At 37.1% G+C, this 22128-nt stretch overlaps 1 protein-coding gene across 1 annotated transcript in view; it reads right to left on the minus strand.

Moving 5' to 3' along the window:
* Positions 1–21921, minus strand: part of C6 (complement C6) — a 92138-nt gene extending 70217 nt beyond the window's left edge. Inside the window, exons 1-6 of the mRNA XM_059919258.1 lie at positions 21837–21921; positions 16459–16621; positions 14825–14981; positions 13410–13554; positions 9054–9195; positions 3941–4079 (exon numbers count right to left, since the gene is read on the minus strand). Coding sequence (XP_059775241.1) covers positions 3941–4079; positions 9054–9195; positions 13410–13554; positions 14825–14981; positions 16459–16601 — 726 coding nt within the window. The 5' untranslated portion in view covers positions 16602–16621; positions 21837–21921. The remainder of the gene's footprint in view (positions 1–3940; positions 4080–9053; positions 9196–13409; positions 13555–14824; positions 14982–16458; positions 16622–21836) is intronic.
* Positions 21922–22128: the final 207 nt, after the last annotated feature.

A 22128-nucleotide genomic window follows, 5' to 3' on the forward strand; every position in this document is an offset into this window, starting at 1 on the left:
GATTGAACTGGGAAACTGGGGCCTGGCCTTGTATGCCCTGCTAAAGCATCCGAGTTGACTTCTAAATACAAGATTTTGCATCTGATAAGTTCTTTAAAAATATTATTTGAGTGATTGAAAAATTGAGAATGTTTGTCATCACATTTGTTTTGCAAAGATCATGTTAACTACAGATAAATAAGTAGAGGCAAGGAGAGCAGTTTAAAAAACTGTTGCAATCAGCCAAGTGATTCAGGAGAATGGCCAGGCATAGGGGAATGGTGGTTGGGTAGAGAGAAAGTGGTGGATTTGAAAGATATTTAGGAGGTAAGTCAACAGAAGTTTTTGACCAAGTAAATGTGTATGTGTGTGTGTGTGAGAGAGAGAAAGAGAGAAAGAGAGAAAGAGAGAGAGAGAGAGAATGAATGAATGAATGAATGGGAATGCTGTTCCATGAATGGGAATATGGAAAGCCAAGACAACATTTGAAAGGAGGAAGATGAGTTCTTTTCGTGAGGTGTAAGGAACAGCTGGTGAGCTCTGATTAGCTCCATCTTCCTAGCTTTTCCCAGGAAGAGATGTTAAGCAAACTCTGGGGAAAAGGTTTAATCCTCATTTTACATCTTATTCCTAGCCCATCCTGACTACCTGTGGATCCTGTGGGCTGATGACCTCCTGGGGCTCGATATGTGCTGACACTTTCACTTTTGTGTTTGAAGAAAGGAGCTGGGTTTGTAGGGAGGGGCAGAAGAGAGTTAAGAGAGACTTGGGGAATGGAGGGGACAGAGGGACACCTAGTTTCTGTGGTGTGAGGGTTAGAGACAGAACCTGAAGTTGTGAATTTCACAAGGGATTTAGGGAGGCTTTGGGGGCATTGCAGATCTACGAAGGCTTGAGGCTTTGGGATATAGCAAGAGACCTTGTCTAGGTAGGTCAGTATATTGGTAAGAATCAAAAGTCTAGTGGTAACTGCACTCTGTAGTTTGCTGGTGACAGCAAGTGCTTTAGCGTACACCTGGTAGCGAGCAGCAGCTCCAAAGAAACGAGAGGAGGATTCCTGAGACACTGATACAACTCTGGGGATCTGGTGCAGGGATCTTATGGCATTTAGCTCTGTATCTTATGGTATTTAGCTCTGTATTTAGTGTTTGGAAGATCCCTGAGGGGCAGAATTCTTCCTATGGTCTTCCGTTCTGACTTGCTGCCCAATTGCCTTCCTTTCAGGAGCCCCCTCTAATCTTTGTGTGCCAGCCAGCCCATGATTTCATCTGTCTCAATAATCTCCGATACTGTAGAAGAAAGGAAGTCAGATGCCTGCTGAATTTCTCTTCCTCTACTGTTTTCAGTAAGGAATAGCTTAGATTTGCACAGCTGCTTGTTAACGGTATGAACAAAGTAATAAAGAGATCAGTGGAAAGTAAACCAATAGCTGTGACCTTGGGTCTGGTCTTTTCCAAATCTTTGTTTGAAGAAATATCACCAAGACCTTCCTCAGCAATTGAATATTATCTAAAGTTCAATGACGTATAGTTAGAGGTTAGCTCAGGCAGCTTCTTAAGGTTGGGCAAGTTTCAGAACTACATGGATAACGAAATGAGTCTACTTTCTTCTGAATGAGGATTTTTCAGGCTGTATTTCCTGATGTAACTTGTCATGCACGCTTGGGTTACTAAATTATATGGGTGGATCCAATATTCTGCTAGTAAATGTTTAACAACCAATTCTCTGAGAGGGAAAAAAAATCTGTGACTTACTACAGCGTTTGCCTTTTCTTGTGGCATAAATATTCTTACTATAGCTGATTTCAAGCTACCTATATGACGCCCCTGAATTCAAACTTGGGAAGAGATGCACAGTAGCAAATTATTAATATTTTTTGGTGGGACAATTAATGGTTTATAACGTTTAGCAAAGACTGACAGTTGGCTTTGATGGTTAAGTGTTGTGTCCTGCAAATTATTATATAGTATTTTTAAGATACAATAGATGTAAGCAACCTCAAGGGCATAGAGAATGGTCAAATGTGGCAAAGTAATTGAGAAGTGATACATTTTGAGTAATTATCACCTGTGTTTTTAATATCTTTATTTAATTGTCAGGTTATATATTTAATATTTAATAATGGCTGTGTTTAATAATCAGCTTGCAAAAATCCTGAAAATTTAACAGTGGGCTTTTTTAAGCTGGAAGAGCTGGCTCTGGCACACCATTGGTGAACTTCACAGGTGATACCTTTTAAATGATAGTTTAGGAAAGGTACTCGGACCTGGCACTCATTGCAGAGTCGTTAATATCTCTCTTGATATTACTATCAACGTCTCATCTGGCACAGGCAGCCCTGGACTTGGAGCCAGGAGCCAGCAGTTCTAATTCCACTGTGCCATTTACTTGCTGCATTACTCTGAGAAAGTTTCTAACTTCAATGATCCTAAATCTCCTGTAAGTAAGATGAACATAAAATAAATTTCTCTTTCTGGGAAGGTTGTTATGGCACTTGAGTAAAACAACATATGCGAGTACTTTGAAAACCATAGGTATCATATAAGTGTAAAGTGTTACCTAAGCCCGTATTTGCTCTCTTGTGCTGAGCTTAACATTTGTTACTTGTAAAACTGTATAAAAGGGATGCTTGCAGAGAATATAGGCAGTATGTTTCTTTGGAAATTATTGTGTTTTGAAAGTAAGCTTATGGATTGGTTGTTTAGGAGTTAGAAAGCATCCTCCAACATAATGATATTATATGTAAATGTTTGGGTTTTAGCTCTGTCTACAAAGCCTACTCAATACATCTTAAGAATAGAATACATCTTCCATCATTGACAGACTTTTTGATGTCATTTTTTCTTTGGAAAAAGGTCTCTTCTGAGTTCCTATTCAGCATACCAGCAAGACCTTTTCTACCTCCCTTGGTAGTGGTGGACCCTCTGGGGTTAACATCTTCTGGATCTGTGGGGAGATAGTGAGTATTCTCTTTACCTGGTCAGAGTCACATGTTACTCTTGTCGCATCTACCTCCAGGCAGGGACGGGACTTCTCAGGGTAAGTCTCCCCAAAGGTGTTTGAATTTGGCAGTTGGACCCCAAGGACATTTCCCCACACCCATTAACATATATTAGATGGTTTTTAAATTGAGTTTGTCAAATTGGAAAATGCCTGTATTTATATGAATATAAAAGTTTTTTTTTTTGAAGGGATTGAATGAATTTTGCTGAACGCATAGCATCTGTAAAGTGGTCTCAGAAATCATTAGATTTTCTGAAATTCTCTCTAGTATGTCAAATTTGTATGCATGGATGTAGCCATTAAAGTCATGTCTTTCCTGTTTCTTTTATCATAAATTAAAAGAAACAAATTGTTTAGTTCAGCAAGTATGGAGTACTTGTCATGTGTAAGGCACTGGGCTAGATTCTGAGAATATATAGTATGCTGCTTGTTACCGCTCAGGAAAACAAACAGAAAACCAAACCAACTAATAAAATGGGGTGGAAAGTAAGCAGAACTACCCACGTTATACTTAAATTCATCTTAATTTCTTTTTTTTTAGAAGCCAGGCACTCTGTTATGTCTAAATTTTGTGGTTATCTGAGAGAACTAACTATGGTAGAAGAAAATTCTGAATAAACCAAGTCATTTATCTGAGTGGGGACATGTTACAGATATTTGTTCACGGGAGAAAGCATGGACTCTGGAATTTGGAAAAGTTGTGCTTAAATCTCTAATCCACTACTTACTAGCTGTTTAACTTTGGACAAATTAGTTTCCCTATTTTCCATCTGTAAATTGATGATAATAACGCTGACCTCACTGGGTTGTGGAAGGATTAAACACCAACACGTAAAAGGTGATGAAAAATGTTCATTACCTTTTTATTCTGTCCCTTCCTTCATGACCCATTTTTCATTGGAAATTTAGCTTATAATCACCATTGGCGTTTGGGGTGCCCCATGATAAGCTGTCGTACCTCGAAGTTGACATTTTCCAGATTGGCCGGGAAACGGTATGGATTACTTGCTCTACTGCTTTTGACAGTTTTACATATTCCTCCAGTGAAAGAGTTATCCAGGACTTCTCCTCTGGACTCTCCTGCCAGAAAGTGAAACCTAAAAACAAAGTAATTTTTAAGAATTCAATAGATGTAGAGCAATCTTTAAAATTTACTGTATATGAAAGAAATTCTTCTCTTAGACATTTTTGACTCATGACAAATGGCTTGAAGGAAAGCCCATTTTTTGTAGTTTATGGTGAGGTACCCAAAAAGGGCTGGAAGCCAAACTCAGCCCCTCTGGGTCTGTTAGGTTCTCCCTATTCCACTTATTTAATTGTTCTAGGCTGTCATCATGACATAAAATTTGAGTTTATAATTATTTCATGAGTTACAGAACAAGTACAAACTTTGGAAGTAGATTATGAAATAAATTATTACATAATTAATGCCAATATGGGTTCACTTCCTTCAGTATGATACAGTAAAAGAATTCTCATAGAGAGCTAATAATGAAATAGTAATAGCAATATTTTAATAGAATTGTAATCATATTATTGTTTTTATTAATAACTATAATGATATTTAAAATTTGTTTACCAAATGCTTACATAATATTTACTATAAGTCTAGTACTGTTTGATCTGTATTTAATATTAATATTATATTTACTTAATATTTATGATAACCATGTGATATAGATATAATTATTATACCCACTTTACAAATGAGGAAATTGAAGCATGGAGAGACTAATTAGCTTAGTACAAATCAAGTATTTAAGAAATTGTTTTGTGGTAGATGAAAACTTTTCCAGAATGTGAATTGTTTTCCAAGTTCTTATAGATATTAATATGTATTCTGTGAAAAAAAAAGTTTTGTGTCAAAAATTTGATAATGCTGTTATATAAACATAAAAGTTGTATGTTACTTCTTTCCCCCTTTCTTAAAAACTCTTTTATTTTTCATCTTCTTCATTAATTTTATCATGATGATGTATACATTGTAAAAACTTGTAAATATTGTTGGAAGGACATTCAAATACATTTTTGTCTTTTAATTTCTTCCATTGCTTTATATTTAGAAATTCTTCCCCTAATGTAAAACACAATAAATATTTTTAAACTGTAGCTGTGAAAAAAAAAATTGATAATGCTGGATTACATAAGATGAGATAATAGAAAATATATATACTGGTCTCTGCCCCCCATTTCCTGGACCAAAGCTCTCAAAACCCTTGTAATTTCCTGAATGATGAGAACACTGACAGCATCTTTTGTTCTATATTTGTTCTTTGACCCCAGGTTTTGACACAGAGCTCCTAAATCCCTTGGAATTTCTTGTGTGACAGCAGTGTCTTTTGTTCCAGTGAGGTGACTCTTGGTGGGCTCCTGGATGGGGGCTGGCCACCAGAAAGATCATGCCATGATTCAAGGCTTGGAATTTTTTGCCCTACCCTCCATTCTCCAGAGAGGGGAAAGAGGCTAGAAATAGGAGTAATGATCTATCACACGTATGTAATGAAGCCGCCATAAAAATCCCCAAAGTATGGGGTTCAGAGAGCTTCTGGGTTGGTGAGCATATGGAGGTGTGGGGGAGTGGTACCTAACCAGGGCATGGAAGCTCATTCCCCTTCCCACATCCTTGCCCTACCCATCTCTCCCAAAAGGATGTTCATCTGTATCCTTTATCATATCCTTTTGTAGTAAACTGGTAAATATAAGTAAGTTATTTTACTGATTTCTGTGAGCAGCTCTTGCAAATTAATCAAACCCAAGGATGAGTTCTTGGAAATCTTCGATGTGTCAGAGGCACAGGTGAGACCTGAAATTGCAATTGGCATCTGACATTGTAGGGGGGCAAGGGCAGTTTTGCAGGACTGAGCCCTTAACCTATGGGATCTGACACTATCTCTAAGTAGATTGGGTCAAAATTCAGTTAAACTGTAGGGCTCCTGGCTGGTGGCACAGAGAATTGCTTGGTGGGGGGACACCTACCCCACATCTGGCATCAGAAGTGTTGTGAGTGTGGCAGTAGTGTGAGAATAAATGAGGTACACAGCAGGAGGGCCCATATGTGAATCAGATCTCAATAAAGCTGTTTAAAAAAAAAAGAGTGATTCCTGTGGGTTCTGTGACTTGTAACTCTTAGTCAAATTCTCACCCATATTTGCATTTGTATCAATGGGTATTTGAGAGAGGAAGTAAGAGGAGCTGGTCTGGAAAGAACTTTCCAAAGTACTTAAATTAGCATGACAAACACACGTATTTAAGACTCTTTCATTTTCTGAGTTAAGAGGGATCAATGAGGAAAAAAGAATTGTTTACCTTTAACTGCCTTATACCATGTACTATAAATTTGTCACAAACAAGAAAGGGCTTGAGAAAAATGGTTCCCAGGTCATGAGGAATCTATGAAGGTAGCAGCTGCTTGCAGAGAGCCTGAAGATAGGATTTTTGTGGAGGTGACTCTGTCAGGGCACGTCTGAGGAAAGTTTTAGGAGTGAAGCCAACTCTGCAGCAATTTTGAGCTCTATTCTTTCTCCTCCCCTCTGTGGCATTTAAGTTGACTTTAAATATTTTGGTGTTTCAAATACATCGTGGCTTTTAATATTTTAGGTTTCTAAAGTATTTTATCTAATTTTTCTTTAATGTTATATTTTGTAACTTTTTGAATTTAATTAAAATTTTCATATATACAGATACATAAATATGCACGTGTGTTCATGTATTATACGTGTGTGTGTGTGTGTGTGTGTGTGTGTGTGTATGTGTACGTGTTTGTAATTTGGCTGAGCCTGAGAAAAAACAAACAGCATACTACTGTCGCCTGATTCTTGCTTCAGATTTCAGACCTTGTGACTGATGTTGACAAAGTAACAATGTTGGTATGTCTTATTAAATTCTTTCTTGGAGAGATGCCATTTAAAAAGAGGGACAGCCACCCCGGAAACTTCTTTTTTTGGGTAGAAATGTGTTGGAGGGAGGCAGAGATTCTAAGGCCAGGAGGTTAGAGAGATTCCAGTAAGCAGCTCTCAAAACTCTCAATCCCTGGGGAGGCGAGGAGAGGACTGGCTGTCCTTGAGCCAGTAGGTTTTGCTCATTTCTGAGAATTCTTGGGACAACAGCTCTGGTTGGCAGGGGCCCACTCGGTCCTTCTGCCAAAGTACACAGAGCATGTGGTCCTCCCCAGCTGTAACTCTAGAGTCTAGACCAACTGAACAAGAGGCAAGTTTGTAATGTCACCCTTAATCAATCAGAACATTAGAAAATGTGATTAGCAGTGGGAGTTTTTGGCTGAGTTTTTCTCCCAAAGAAAGGAAAAAAAGAAACCATTTTTGTACCCTGATAAGATGCTGTTGAAACATTCTTGATGAAATCAACTTTAATTAGGAGTTCTTAGGACAGAACCTCAAATCAGTTTGTAGTCATCCAACGTACAGATGAGGAAACTACAGCCCAGAGATGTCCAATTACTTGGTCACGATCTAATGAATTAATGCAGAAGTAGGTCTAGAACACGGCTCCCCTTATTTCCAGACTAATGGCTGTTCCATTGTACTGCTGTCCTTGAGTTTGGTTCAATAGCTTCTAGTTTTTCTTCTAATCAAATGAGGTTGTATTTGCAATTTCTGTTCTTTGTCTTTGGTGCCTCAAGGTTTCATTTTATGCAAGTCTGGCCGTACAAGTAAAGACAAAAAAAACCCACTACAAAGCAATAAAAGTTTATAGAAAACTATTTGCTTTCCGGGCAAAAATTGAAAGAAGAATTCTTTACCATGAGAAAAGGAGAGTAGAAGAGATTACTGGTTTTTCTTATGCTTCCAACTAAGGCTTAGCTCTTGTTTTCAATTTTTCTTGTATTTCCTCAAGTTTTCTCAGACACTGTCTCAGTCTAATGAATTTAGAATCCCTTGACAAACCTCCAATGTCCTCATGACCTAAAATAGGAACATTAGAATTTCTGAGCACTATTTAAAGATCAGGAGGAGGGTTGCATGGCCCACCAAGGTTTCTTCCATTATGTTCCCATCTCTAAGGTGGATACTGTCCCAAATCAGAATGAGATGGTAGAAATAACCCAGGTCTTGGAGTCTGGATTTGAATCCTGTTCCTCCATTTACTAGCTGTTAAACTTGGACAGGTTATTTAATCTCACTGAGGCTCATTTTCCTGGTTTGTAAGTTGGACAAGTAGAACCAGATGGTAATGCAGGTCTGACCTTCTGCCTTTAAACTGTACTGACCTATCCATACCTCACATAGTCCATGTAAGAGGAAGTTTTGGACACCCTCGCCATGTGCACATCTCCTCTTACTCCCCCTACCTTTTCACATCATTGTTTTTTTATCACCCTGTTTTTTCTGTGTTTGCCTGACTCCTTTCCTTCTGGCTCTGTCTCCACTATTGGTTCAGGGCTTGCCTCTCACGCTTGAAGAATGGTTTTGCTTCTTTAGTGTTTTCACTTTCAATACACTCACAAGCATACTTTTTGATACTCTTTTTCCCATTGTCAGTAGGAGTTTTTGGCTGAGGTTTTCTTCCAGGGAATGGAGAAGAAGGAAACGATTTCTGCACATTGATAAGAAGATGCTGTTGAAGCACTCTCATTGAAATCAACTCTAATTAGGAAATGTTAGGACCTAACCTCAAATCAGTTTGTAGTCTTCCAACATACAGATGTGGAGACTGCACATTTCTGAGTGGGTCCTCACCCTTTCAAGGTGTAGTCCCGGGAATCCACCCTGGTACCTCTCAGCTTGGCTGGCCTCCCACCAGTTTGCCCTGATCCCCTCCAGAGCTGTCAGAAGGCTATATAAGAATTAAAACAAACTACGTTTATGAAGTACTCACAGCACTGTCTACTACGAACTAAATATGAAAATGCTAAATTCTTTTATTCCTTAGGAATGAGGATTATGGCCACATGCTACTTGAGCATGGTAGCCTAGTGTCAGGGACAGGGCTGGTGAGAGGAGTAAGAGGTTAATGAGGAATGTAGACAATGGTGGGTCTCATTGCTTCATTGTTGCTTCCAACTCATTAGTTCTGAGATGGTCCTACTTCCCAAATGATAAAAAGATGGTACATACCCAGTGCCCATCAGCTGTACACTAGGGATGGGATTATACTGCCGTGAGCATACTGATTTTTTTCTCCCACAATTCCTTTCATCTGAATTGTCTCCACAATCATTTTCTCCATTGCATTCCAACTTGCTGGCAATGCAGCGACCTAGTCAAGAAACAGCAACATTGACAACAAATGGTCATTTAAGAAAGTATTTGCTGATTTGAAACATGAGTACTTTAAATTTCAAGGGAAGGTTGAGGGCAAGTTTTCATTATTTTTGATAAAAATTTAGGAAATATGGAAATGGAATGACAAACTGATGTTTTCCCTTATCTTTTAGGATTACAAGAGTCAGGATATAATTATTTAGTCACTATTGAGCTCATTGTCTTAAATAAGAGAAATAATTCTGGAATCCCATTACCATTACAGTGATCTTGCTGCAGAAGTCATGTTCTGTAGGAGAAAATTAACAATAGGCTCAGAATTTTTTTTTTTTTTTTTGATTCAGGATAACAGACTCAAGGTCACTGTTTTTTTCAAAAAACCTATAATTTCACACACACACATCTACTGGTACACATAACAACGTGGCTGAATGTCTGAAATTTTATGTTGGGTGTGAAATAAGCCCAACACAGAAGAGTCATGCCATTTGAATCCTTTATCTGATGTTCAACTACAAGGAGAGGGATTAACTGGAAAGAGGAAAGAAGGAACTTTTTGGGTTTATGGAGATTTTCTGTACCTTGATTGGGGGTTGTTTACATGGGTGTATATATTTGTCAAAATCAAATTGCACACTTACTATCTGTGTATTTTACTATACATAATTACTACATATTTTAATCTAGATATTCACTGTTTATGATTACTGTTAATTGTTTCACTGCATATAAGTTAATATATCTAATTATTTTTTTGGACAAATTAAATGCCTAGGTACTACAGTATTAGGTAGCAGTTTGAGTGAATTTAGAAAATAGTACCAACTCCATGTACCCAGACAATTCCCTTCCTTTTTAAACTTGATGAGTTTCATAAGGATCCTAGGAATCAGTATGTGCCTATATATTACTGAAATTGAAATGTTTTATGTACAATGACAGATACCCCTTCTCCTGCCCCTCAGCCTCTTGCCTATAGTCAAGGATGCTGGCATCTGTACCATTACGTACAGGTCTCACTGACAATGATTAAATGTTTTACTCAGGATTATCTGCTTACCTATTTTAAATTGTGATCAACCTCTCACTACAGCTATGCATGACTATTTGGACTAACTGAAATGCTTGGGGAAATTGGGTATTCTACTGAATTAAATTTTTGTACTAATAGGGAGTTCCCCAGAAAGTACTTAGTTTTTTGGTTAATAACATTCAGTAAGAAGGTAGAATGTAATGAAAGTAATTAAGTCCTCCTTTGATTATTCAAAATCTTGTATCGAGACCATTATTATAGTTCTGAGCATCATAAACATACAAGACTGAAAATACAGAGGGAATTGAATTCCTGTCATTCCCAAGATATAACCTGAAAGATGCTCTGTTTTTAAAACAGCACATCTCTAGTTTTTCTGTTTGCTTTTCTTAGGGCAGAACAGAATGGGTAATTTAGTATGCAATAGAGAGGCTTTTCCTAAAGAAAAAGAAAGGACAAATATTACAGTTTTTAAAAGTTTTGAACCTAGCACTCACAAATTTGAACAAAAGCAAATTTTTGATACAGTTACATTAAAAAATATCCCATTTTATCAGGTGGAGGTAGGGGTACACATGTAAGGTACGGTTCTCATTAACCTAGGTTTGTGATCAGGGTACCAGATATGTTAGGAATTCTATTCATTTGGTACTTCCCGGGATATTAGAGAGGATTTATTAGCAAGGGTGGGGATGAAATCAAGAGGAATTCTCTTCAGTGATGTTTAGGAATGGGTGACAGGAGTGATATAGGTCTGTGATGGGACACAGCTGAGAATGATTCCAGGCCTTGGAAACACAATGGAATAGGAAGCACAAGGGGAGAGAGATTGTAAGCCATAAATATATCCTATACCAAAGAAGGAATGGGAAAAATGAAGGGAAGTTCGGATAGTACAGGATTTGTAGAAGTCAGCATGCTTTAGCCAGCACATGCATATATATCTTTACACCTGGAACTATGTAGTCATTTGAATTGTACATGATTTTCCTATTTACTTGAACTGATTTGTGTTACTACAATGGTATATTATTTTTATAACTAGTTGCAAATTCTCATCTTTATGCTTAAAGTTACAACTTTGAGAGAGGAGTTGGCATAGTGCATGGGGATTATTCTCATGGGTACTTCTCAAAGATCCATGTATACATTAAAGTAATATATTTAGTCTTGGGGGACTCTGAAGATGCAATCATGAGAGAGGAAAGGAAAGATAGACATTTTTTGATGTTGTTGTTAATTGAGCCAAACATCATTCTGAGTATCCTGAGTCAGACAAATAATGGTCCATTCAACATTTTATTCCCTTTCAGAGTGGCATTAGTGGATGTTTTTAGGAGAGCATAGTGGTATATCATCTTCAGTGGAATATTTAACAACCAATAGGCCATGGCACCACTCAATCAGAATGGATTCCAACCATATTTGTGCCAGGGATTAGCTAGTTAGTGGTTGGATCCTGGGAAGATCTAGGGATTCTTGGTGAAGGGATCTGGACAGTAGGGCAGAGGTCACTAAGAGACCTCAGGGTAGCAGCTGCTTACCAACCATTACAGATGTATTTCAACAGTTCAGTTTATATCACTAGTTATGGACATATTGCTGATGAAGTAGAGATCAGTTGTGCCTATACCACTAACTTTCCTGAAATCTCTCATTATGAATTGTTAGCTCATGGATGTATCTAAAGCCTTCTCAAACTTGTGGATATTTTTGGCCTAAACAAAGCTCTTTTGTAATAAATTTCATAGATTTATCGTCTGTTGAATAAAAGAGTTCTTCCTGGTAATCTGTTCTAAAAACTACCCTTCAAGGTTCAAATAGCTGTGCTTCAGTTCTAAATTTTTATCTTAATATTCTGGTTATAATGCTAAGGTCTGCATTCCCCTGAGCCATTGCCATCAAGATTTTTCTTATATTCCCTCTTTTGTCAATATGTGACATGACCTTATTTTTGTAGGCATAATGTCTATCTCTCTACCCAGGTCCCACCCTCACATCTCAGGTTTGGGGGATGAGGCACAGAGGGAAAACCCTGGCACCAGCATTCCTGCCTGACATTCAGAAAAGATTGGCAAAGCTGAAGGCAGGAAGCAAGGAGTAAGAAGAGAGAAACATTAGACCAAAGTCTGGGGTCGATTTTTTATAGGAATTTGAAATCTGCTATTTAGTTCTAAATACTTTTCAGTGTATCTCAGAGTACACAGAAATGATGGGATTTTAGTCATCTAAACTCTAATTTTAACTTTAAATTGACTATTTATATAAGAAATCAGTGAACTATGGCCCATGGACGAAAACTGACCTGCCACTTGCTCTTGTAAATAAAATTCTATTGGAACACAGCCATGCTCAATTGTTTATCTACTGTCTATGGCAGCTTTGATGCTAGGATGCCAGAGTTGAATAGCTGCTGCATAGACCGTATGGCTAGCAAAGCCTAAAATATTTACCATCTGGACCTTTCCTGAAAAAGTGTGTAGAAATCTCATCTAGACTGTTCAAAGTGTTGAGCTTTGGAGAGCCATTAATCAGCAAGAGAATACATAGATTAAGCGGTATATTCAAAATTTGATTATAATCTAATGATACTTAAATATCAAAATTTACAAATCTGAATGAGAATTGGACTTGAAGGGAACGTTGCCACCATTTAAATCATTTTCAACTTCCTCTTCTGCCAATTACCTTTGGAGTCGTTCAATGGACCACACCAGAAAATCTGTCACATCATCTCTAGTCATCCCCTTGACATACTATCTTAGCTTTAATATTCTTATCTTAATAAACTATATTAAAATTTTAAAAATCTGTCACTCCTTTTCAATTGCTTATTCTGATTCTAGATTTGTGCTTATTAATAGCCGATTTTTAAAAGTATCTGCCTCTTCCTCCGTTTCCTCCTCCTCATTCTCTTCCTACTGCTGTATCACAGTGTCGGAACCTGGGAGTGGTACTTGATGAGCACATGAATCAAGTAAGTGGTCAAGATGATTATAGCTTGAAAGCTGTAATTTTACACATGAATAGCATGTAATTGGGAGCATAACACCCCTGTCCCCACAGGCTTAAAATATGGTGGGACTTCTCTATCATGACTTTCACTGGGAGTCAATTGGAATAAATTTATTTAGTCATTTTTAATGAAGACTGAACATTTTCCAAAAGTACATTACCACTGTCACAGCGGAACTTATTCTTGCAGTCAACGTCTTCAATTTTGCAGAGCTTAGATGGGATGCATGGTTGAAAGGTCATGAGGGGCTCAGTACAGGGTTGTCCTCCAAACTGACTGGGGCGCAAGATGGACCTAACTTTAAACTGAAAGAAAAGGAGAGAAAGGTGAGTAACTGAGGCTGGGTCAAAGCCAAAAACTATCTAAGAAAACTGGGCTTCTCAATCACAGTAGTGATTTTTCCTATAGTGGCGTTTGCTGAATTAAATAATGACTTTTTCCATTTCTATTATTGTGTGTCCTTAGGGAAGTCAATACCTTTTGGATCTCACTTTTCCAACCAGTAAAATGAGGAACTGGGATAAAAGATTTCTTAAGAGTTCTAACTCCGAAATCATATGATTCTAAATTGAATAGAAATCAAATGCACACATATTTACTGAGCATGTCCTGAGTGCAATAAATCTTCCAGGTAATAACAGTAGCTCTTTTATTCCTCAAACATAGTGTGACGTGATAAATGTGAAAGGATTTGGGGGCTCTTTTGCACGAGGAAGTCACCATGGAAACCAGGGCTGACACATTCTCCACACTTTAAAAGATTTTAAACAGGCAGTAGTAAAACAAAGAGTCAGAGAAAGAAAGAAATAGGACAGGATTAAAAAGTACTGACTTTGAAGTCAGAAAAATCCAAGTTCGAAATGAAGTCTTCTAGTGGTGTATTATTGGGCAAATTACTTAACCCCTAATGAGCTGTAACGTCCTCATCTATAAAATGGGTAGAAAAACAATGTGATGTGAAGTTTGAATAAGGTGATGTACATAAAGGGCCTAGAACAACTTCTCTCAGAGAGTGGGTGCTCCAATAATGAGTTCTTTTTACTTCCCTAATGTCTGAATGCTTAGCCCCTGACCTGACTGGGGTTCACATGGGCCAGTGTCCTTACAGGAATGAGCTTGCGATGGGTAAATATTGCAGCTGGGAACAATAAACAAATAGAGGGACTTTCCCATGGGGAGAGGGAAATTAGAGGAAAGGCAAGGAGTCATTTTAATTAATGCCCCTCATTTCTGTCTGACTTTAAACCTTGGACTGAAATCCCCATTTTTTAGCACTTGTTTTTGCTTTGTGAGCTCTCAGAGGGCACAGGCAGTGGAATTCAGAGCTGGGCAACTGCAATACCAATTCTGGGGGGAAGAACATTTTTTTGGTGTTCACATGACGATAAACCATGCAAAATGAATCCTCCCTCCCCCCAAAATGTTGCTAAATGGAATTTTCCTTCAGTGGAAGCTGGGACAGTTTATTTTCAAATATTGGAGAAATCCAGCATTTCTATGACTGTTGAGTCTGTCAGGGAATTTGAGAACTTTACTGTGATTCCGATTTCCTGAATACACCCACATGTCACCTACCTGTTTTTCAACACAAGGGTCACAGTCTGACCACGGTCCATAATCTCCCAGGAGGCAATTGATAGGACAAGTTTGCCAGTTACATTCTCTGGTCTCCCGCCTGGTGCAAAGCTGGTCGCAAAAGTTTTCCAGATAGTACTGATTCACAACGATTTGTCTGTAACAGTGAGGAAAAAGCTGCTTAGAATGAGTGTATTAATTGTGGCTCCAGCTCCATAAGAAAAAGATCATTGACTCAATTATAGTGAATACAAGGAAAGAAGGTTTTCATGGAAAATCAAGCAGTGTGGCATATGTGCAATTCTTACCACTTACTGGAACTCAGCACTGGGTCCATAATTTGTTGGGCCCTGTGCAAAATGGAAACGGGGGGGCCTCACGTTCAAAGCTTATTAATAATTTCAAGAAAATGACTGCAGAGCATTAAGCCAAGCACAGAGCCCTTCTCAGTGTGCGGTCCTGTGTGACTGCACAGCTCACACGTCCATGAAGCTGGCCCTGACTGAGTTCCTGGAAGGGACTGAAAGGGAAAGAAAAGGAAGAAGAAAGTTTCTGCAAATTGCTTAAAAGATGACAACACAGGGTGATAAATACAATGATTGAGATAGAGCCAGAGTGCCGTGGGCCCAAAGATTAAAGGAGAAAGTGACATGAGAGATACATTTTGAAAAATTCATGTGAATTTCCCAGGCAAGAAAGTGAAGGGCATTCAGAAGGAAGATCATGTGCAAAGATTAGAGGTGGAGGAGTATGACACGTCCATGAAGGAACTTGTGGGACGGACCTGAGAAGTGTATAATTGAGAGGGATGGAATATATTGTGGTACTTTATTTGGTAGGCAGTAGAGAGCTACTGAGGGACTCTTGAGTAGAGAAGTATTATAAACAAATCTGTTCTTACATCCTTCGTGGATGGTTTATTGGAACAGTCAGTTGGTGATTTAATGACACACGACATATGTAAAAATAGTTTTCTAAAATAGATCTCAAAAAAGTGCTGTAACAGTTAAAATGCATTAAATATATGCCTTTTTCCTCCAAGTCATGTGTGCATCTTCACGGAATAGAAATATCTAACAGATTTAAAGAAACTGTGGGGGATGAGTAGTCTGAATTGATGAAAAGGCTGAATTATTAAATGTTATCAAGTAAACACAGTTTCTTGCCTTCTGGTCCATGACAACAATCAAGCTAATAGCTAGCAGTGCTCCTCAATTGAGGTCCTGTTAGACTCAGTTGAATGAGTAGAAAATTCTCTATAATTAACTCTCTAACTGTAGGCAAGCAGAGTTATGTGCTGATTGAAAAAAAGCCTGAGTAGTGATTCTAAGTAAGTTAGTCAACTGAAAATATTGCACAGATTCTTAATTAAACTTCTTTGAAACACCTCAGTTTTTATGGAGAACAAAAGTAGACTCCATTTCAACCTTATGTGGAGAAGACCTCAAATTCCATCCAAATTCATGAATTCTTTTCAAAATTTAAAAAAAAAATTTGCGGATTATACTCTGCAAAAATTATACTTTTAGATATATATTTTTTTTCCCATCGCTTAGTGTGGCACTTTTGATTTTGCTAACTCTGTCCTTGAGGTTTCACAGGGCACAGAGAAAAGCTACAAAGTCCACACCCACCTCTGTCTGGTCTGGGTTCCAGAATTGCAGGTTTTGGAGCAGCTGGACCACTGAGTCCATGGGTAATGATCACAGAAACAGGCTTGGCCCTTGTCAATCAGAGCACTCAGCAGGATGAAATATAAGACGGAGTGTCTGGCCATGCCTGGAGAACCTCCAGACCCTGAAAAGAAATGATAGAAAACATACCAAACATCTGTGAGGTAAAACTTTACAGGTCATTCTCAGTGACAACCTCAAAAATGATCTTAGAAAACATCTTGCCTTCCTTAAGGCAAAGTAACACCCGTAAATTCACATGCTTATGAGTATAAATGTTATTTCTAAAGATTTTTAGGGTGGACATTCCCATAGTTACAAACCCCAGTACTAGTAAGTTTCTCTGAACTGTTGGTGATAGGCTACAAGACAAACTATGTAGTATATATTTGTATCTCATTTCATTCCTAAATGGAAATTTTTATATAATCTTATACTTTTCAGAATAACTGCTTATTGTGTGTGGACAGTGCCCTCAAGTACTACCTAGTACTACCTTTCCGTTTTTCATACTTTTCGGGGCCTGGGGAAGGACTTTGGAACCCTTCTTTTTGAAGCTCTATTTACTTTTCTGGCACCTTGGAAGCTTGTTAAAGAGAGTTCACTGCCCAACTATCTCTACTTTTAGAGTCATAGAAGTTAAAGCTGGAACGGATCTTTGAAACCTTCAGATTAAACTCCCTCATTTTATGGATGATGAGACTGAGGCTTAAGCAAGAACAAAGGTGGAGACTACGTGACAAGTAACAGCCCAAGACTCCTCATTCTTGGATGAAATGCATTCCTTCATTGAATTTCTAATAACGCTAACTAGTGTTCCTGGAGCATCTAGATGCTTGGAACTCCACTATCCAGAACACAAGAGGGTTTATTCAGATGTGGCTGAATGCCAGAGAAAACTTGGACCAGTGGTTCCTCATGTGCTGTGGAGCCTTGAGGATCTGTGTGTTATTGGATGGAAATTGCAAAACCATTATCTGCCCTCCCAATATTGCCATTTTGATTTTTGTATCTCTAACAGAACACACAACATGGTTAAATATGTACAGAAAATGCTGCTGTAATTAGTATAGTAACTTCCATTTAAAGAAATATTAATAGAATGCCATTCACCTAATTTCTCTGTGTCTCAGTTTTATTATCCATAAAATAGGAATAACACTTTTACCTTCTTCACAAGACTTTTGTTAGGATTCAGTAAGAAGAAAATTCATGTAAAGTGCTTAGAACAATCCTTGGTATAGAATCATCACTCAATAAATATTAGTTTTTCAAAAGAGTAGTAACACTTGAGTGTTTCAAATTTAATTGTAGCTATCGGTCATGAATTTTTCAAAATTATGGGCTCCTCAAATTACAGCAAGAATCATGTGAAAATTGAAAATATGTTTTGATGTTAAATAAGACTATTCATGTTTAACATGATTTAGAAATATGGCTTTAGTTACTTTTCATCTTACAAATAAAATCAGATCCCTGACCATCTTTTTTGAAATTACAATTTCCCACCAGTGTTTCCTATCTTCCTTCACTGCTTTATTTTTCTCTGTTATTCATACCTTCCTAATATATAAATTACTATGTAACTTAAATAAATATCTCCTCTTTCCTTTCTCCTTCTTCACTAGAATATGAACACCATGACAGTTGATCTTTTTTGTCTGTTTTGTTCATTTCAGCATTTAGAAGAATGAGACCAAGCATACCACGTAATGAATAAATGTTGTAGAATTGAGTCTAGTAAACAGTTTAGAAATGGGTTTTGATGAAATCTGAATAATGTAATTTAAGTCCATAATTACAGCCACTTCTGTAATATTATTCTCAAAATTTCTGCCAGATTAAGGATATTTCATAGACTAGAAATGAACTTGTCTGTTCAGTTGTCACCCATTGTTTCAGCAATAGCATAACTGGTTTATTTCTAGTTTGTTGTAATAGTTGATTGAAATAAAAAACGAGATCTCTTGAGATTCAAATTTATTTTTAGAACATCATAATATATTAAGTTAGTCTGCCTCTTATTTATTTGATAATAGTTATTGTGTTCTAAAATATATAGAAATGCATGAAGAAGAAAATCAAGATGATTTATTATACAACCAACCAGAAAAATTCTGCTGACATTTAAAAAATACATATAATATATGCCTGCATTTGAAAATTTTAAAAAGAACAGAAAGAAAAATGTAACACCTGAGGTCTCTTCTACCTATAGCCAGAACCTCTTCCTACACATAGTCAGTTTTCTCTTTTTATAGGTAGCAAATGGAGGGAAAATTCTTCCACACATCCCCTTACACATATACATGTATGCATGTTCTTTAAATATATACACAAAAAAGAAGTATGATGTATATTACTCTGTACTTTGTTTTTCACTTCACAATATGCTTTAAAGATATTTCCATATTAATAGATCTACTTCATTTTTTTTTTTTAATAATCTACTTCATTTTTTTAAAAAAAAATTTATTTATTTATTTGGCTGCATTGGGTCTTTGTTGCTGCACTTGGGCTTTCTCTAGTTGCGGCGAACAGGGGCTACTCTTTGTTGCAGTGCATGGTCTTCTCATTGCGGTGGTTTCTCTTGTTGTGGAGCACAGGCTCTAGGCACACGGGCTTCAGTAGTTGCAGCACACAGGCTCAGTATTTGCAGCATGTGGGCCCTAGAGTGCACGGGCTTCAGTAGTTGCAGTGTGTGGGCTCAGTAGTTGTGGCACATGGGCTCAGTAGTGCTGGCTCACAGGCTCTAGAGCACAGGCTCAGTAGTTGTGCCGCAGGGGCTTAGTTGCTCCATGGCATGTGGGAATCTTCCTGGACCAGGGATTGAACCCGTGTACCCTGCATTGGCAGGCATATTTTTAACCACTGTGCCACCAGGGAAGTCCTATCTACTTCATTATTTTTAATGACTGCATAGTTTTATACTGTATAGATGTATTACACTGAATTTAACCATTATTCTAACTGTAGACATTTAGTATACATATGTAATGCAATAAGCATCTTTATATTATATCTTAGCATACTTTTGTAGTATATCCTGGGACCAACAAATATTCCTAGAAGTAGAATGGCTCAGTCAAATGATATGAATTTTAAAATATTGATAGATTTTGCCAAATTGCCCTACTGAAATATGGCTCCCTCAAAAGTCTCAGAGGATGAGTTAAAATTATATTTTAATGTTACTTTATGTTTTTTTATTTGGATGAAAGGATACTTCAGTTAAAAAAATGTCTCCTCATTTTATACATCTTCATTCAAGCCAAGAGTTTGAGATCGGATATAAGAATTGTTTCTCTAAAAAAAAATTTTTTTCTCCATTATGCTCAGAAGTTAGAGCATTTCTTCATAATAAATCGGTAAGCATTTAAATTTTTAAAAAATTTTTAATTGAAGTATAGTTGAACTACAATGTTGTGTTAGTTTCTGGCATACAGCAAAGTGATTCAGTTATATATACATAACTGAATATATATATATATATATATATATTTACTCTTTTTCAGATTCTTTTCCATTATGGTTTATTACAGGATATTGAGTATAGTTCCCTGAGCTATACAGTATGACCTTGTTGTTTATCTACTTTATATATAATAGTTTGTATCTGCTAATCTCAAATTCCTAATTTATCCCTCACCTACCCTTTTTCTCCTTGGGTAACCATAAGTTTGTTTTCTATGTCTGTAAGTCTGTTTCTGTTTTGTAAGTAAGTTCATTTGTATCATATTTTAGATTCCACATATAAGTGATATCATAGGGTATTTGTCTTTCTCTTTCTGACTTACTTAACTTAGTATGTAAGTCAGTAAGCATTTTTAAACTGTCCTACAAGCTCAGAGAAAAATGTTAGAATAAAAGCAACTAAATCCACTGACATATGGCTGAATATACCCTTCAATTTAAAGTGGAATTGACACACATTTGAGTATCCATTGAATGAGATAAAAAGAAATAGAATTCATTATCATTGTCTGGGGAGGGTAGAGAGAAACTGAAGATGCTCCCCATGATTTTTATCCAGGCTTTTTTATCCAACTCATAGATAAGCTGCTACGGCCCTAAGCTATTTCAATCATAAAAAAGAGAGGCTCCTTTAAAGACCACTGCACTTGCCTGTCAATTTTATTTCACTGGTATGTAACTCACCTTTTCTGGTTTTCTTCAGCAGCACAGAACCATAGACTTTGGGACAAGAGTGTCCAGAAATTAGGCTGTGATCAGACCAAATACATAGTATGAGTCCTATACCCTATACATCGGACCCAAGTTGAGATTGAATGGTTTTCAACTACCTTCAGGGCCCTTGGGAGCTGAGGCTCCTAAACAATGTGAAGTTTCCCTGTTAATCACTAGACAGACCACCATCCCATCCCCCCACCCCCAAATTGGGATCTTCTCATATAGGAACTGCTTCAGCAAGGAAACTTAAAAGAGGGGTTTTTGTTGTTGTTTGTTTTTCTTATTAAATTTTGAACAGATAGATATTTTCCAGAATAATTCAATTGTAGAGAAAACAAATTCTTAAAGTATTTTTTGGAATCAGCTTGAAAACAATAGGTAGAAGTTGAATTACAAGAGATTACCAGTTCTCAATTCTCAGCAGACGCTATCTGTTTTAACTTCCAAAAGCTTGAAAAATATAGGGGGATTTTATTCCAATTATAATCAAAAACTGCAAGAACAGAACTCATGTAAAATATTCTGATCTCTTCTTTGGCTATAGTATTCTGAGACAATTTGGAAAATGCTAAAATGAAGATGGTAATGCCAAAGCTTCTTATTTGTGGAGATGCTAATAAAAGAGCTAATTGGTAGCTTCTCTTTTTATAACATTTTATTGTTATAAGGAAAAATTGTTTTATGTTAAAATGATAATTTTCATTCAAATAAAAAGAATTATTTCTCTTATTTTTTTATTAGCATAGCCCAGCATCTAATATCAAATGCTTCCTTATTTATTAATTTTCAACATCTCTAGGCATTTTGAAGATATCTAAAATTTCATGCAGGCATTACACCCATTACCATACAATTTTCTTATAAACATGGAACAAAAAGAATGTTCAGTGAATAGAGGAAGATAGTTATGAAAAATCTTCCACTGCAGTAACATAGTAGAAGAGCAGCAGTTCTGCAGTTTTCTCATAATTGTCATCCCCTCTTGAACTCTAAAAATTAGTGATCCCATTGAACCATTGAAGATGGCTTTTGTGAGCATTTGGAGAATTCTAGCACAGGATGAAATCCATTTTATTCTGACCTGTCACCTTCCCACGTCCTTGACTTACATGAATGATTTGTCCCTAAGGCAGTTCAGCACATCTTACCCGACAGGTTCAGAGGATGCTCTAGTTTGCCCCCAACTGCAGGTTCTTCCTTTCCATCTTCTTGTAAATGTCTTGAATCTCTTTTTTCTTATTTTTTCCTTCCACACATGCCCTGGAAGCTCAAGAAATTATATTTACCACTGCTAGGGCAGGCTGGGGAGCTCTGGCACATGACTAGTCTTTGGCTAAAGGGTATGTTTGTTTTACTTTTAACTGTAGCTTAGCTCATAGAAAAACTTGATTTCACCAAGACAGCTCTCTGGAAGGACACTTCTTTAAGAAATATAAATAT

This window comes from Balaenoptera ricei, chromosome 3 (assembly GCF_028023285.1).
Source record: "Balaenoptera ricei isolate mBalRic1 chromosome 3, mBalRic1.hap2, whole genome shotgun sequence".
Lineage (NCBI taxonomy): Eukaryota > Metazoa > Chordata > Mammalia > Artiodactyla > Balaenopteridae > Balaenoptera > Balaenoptera ricei.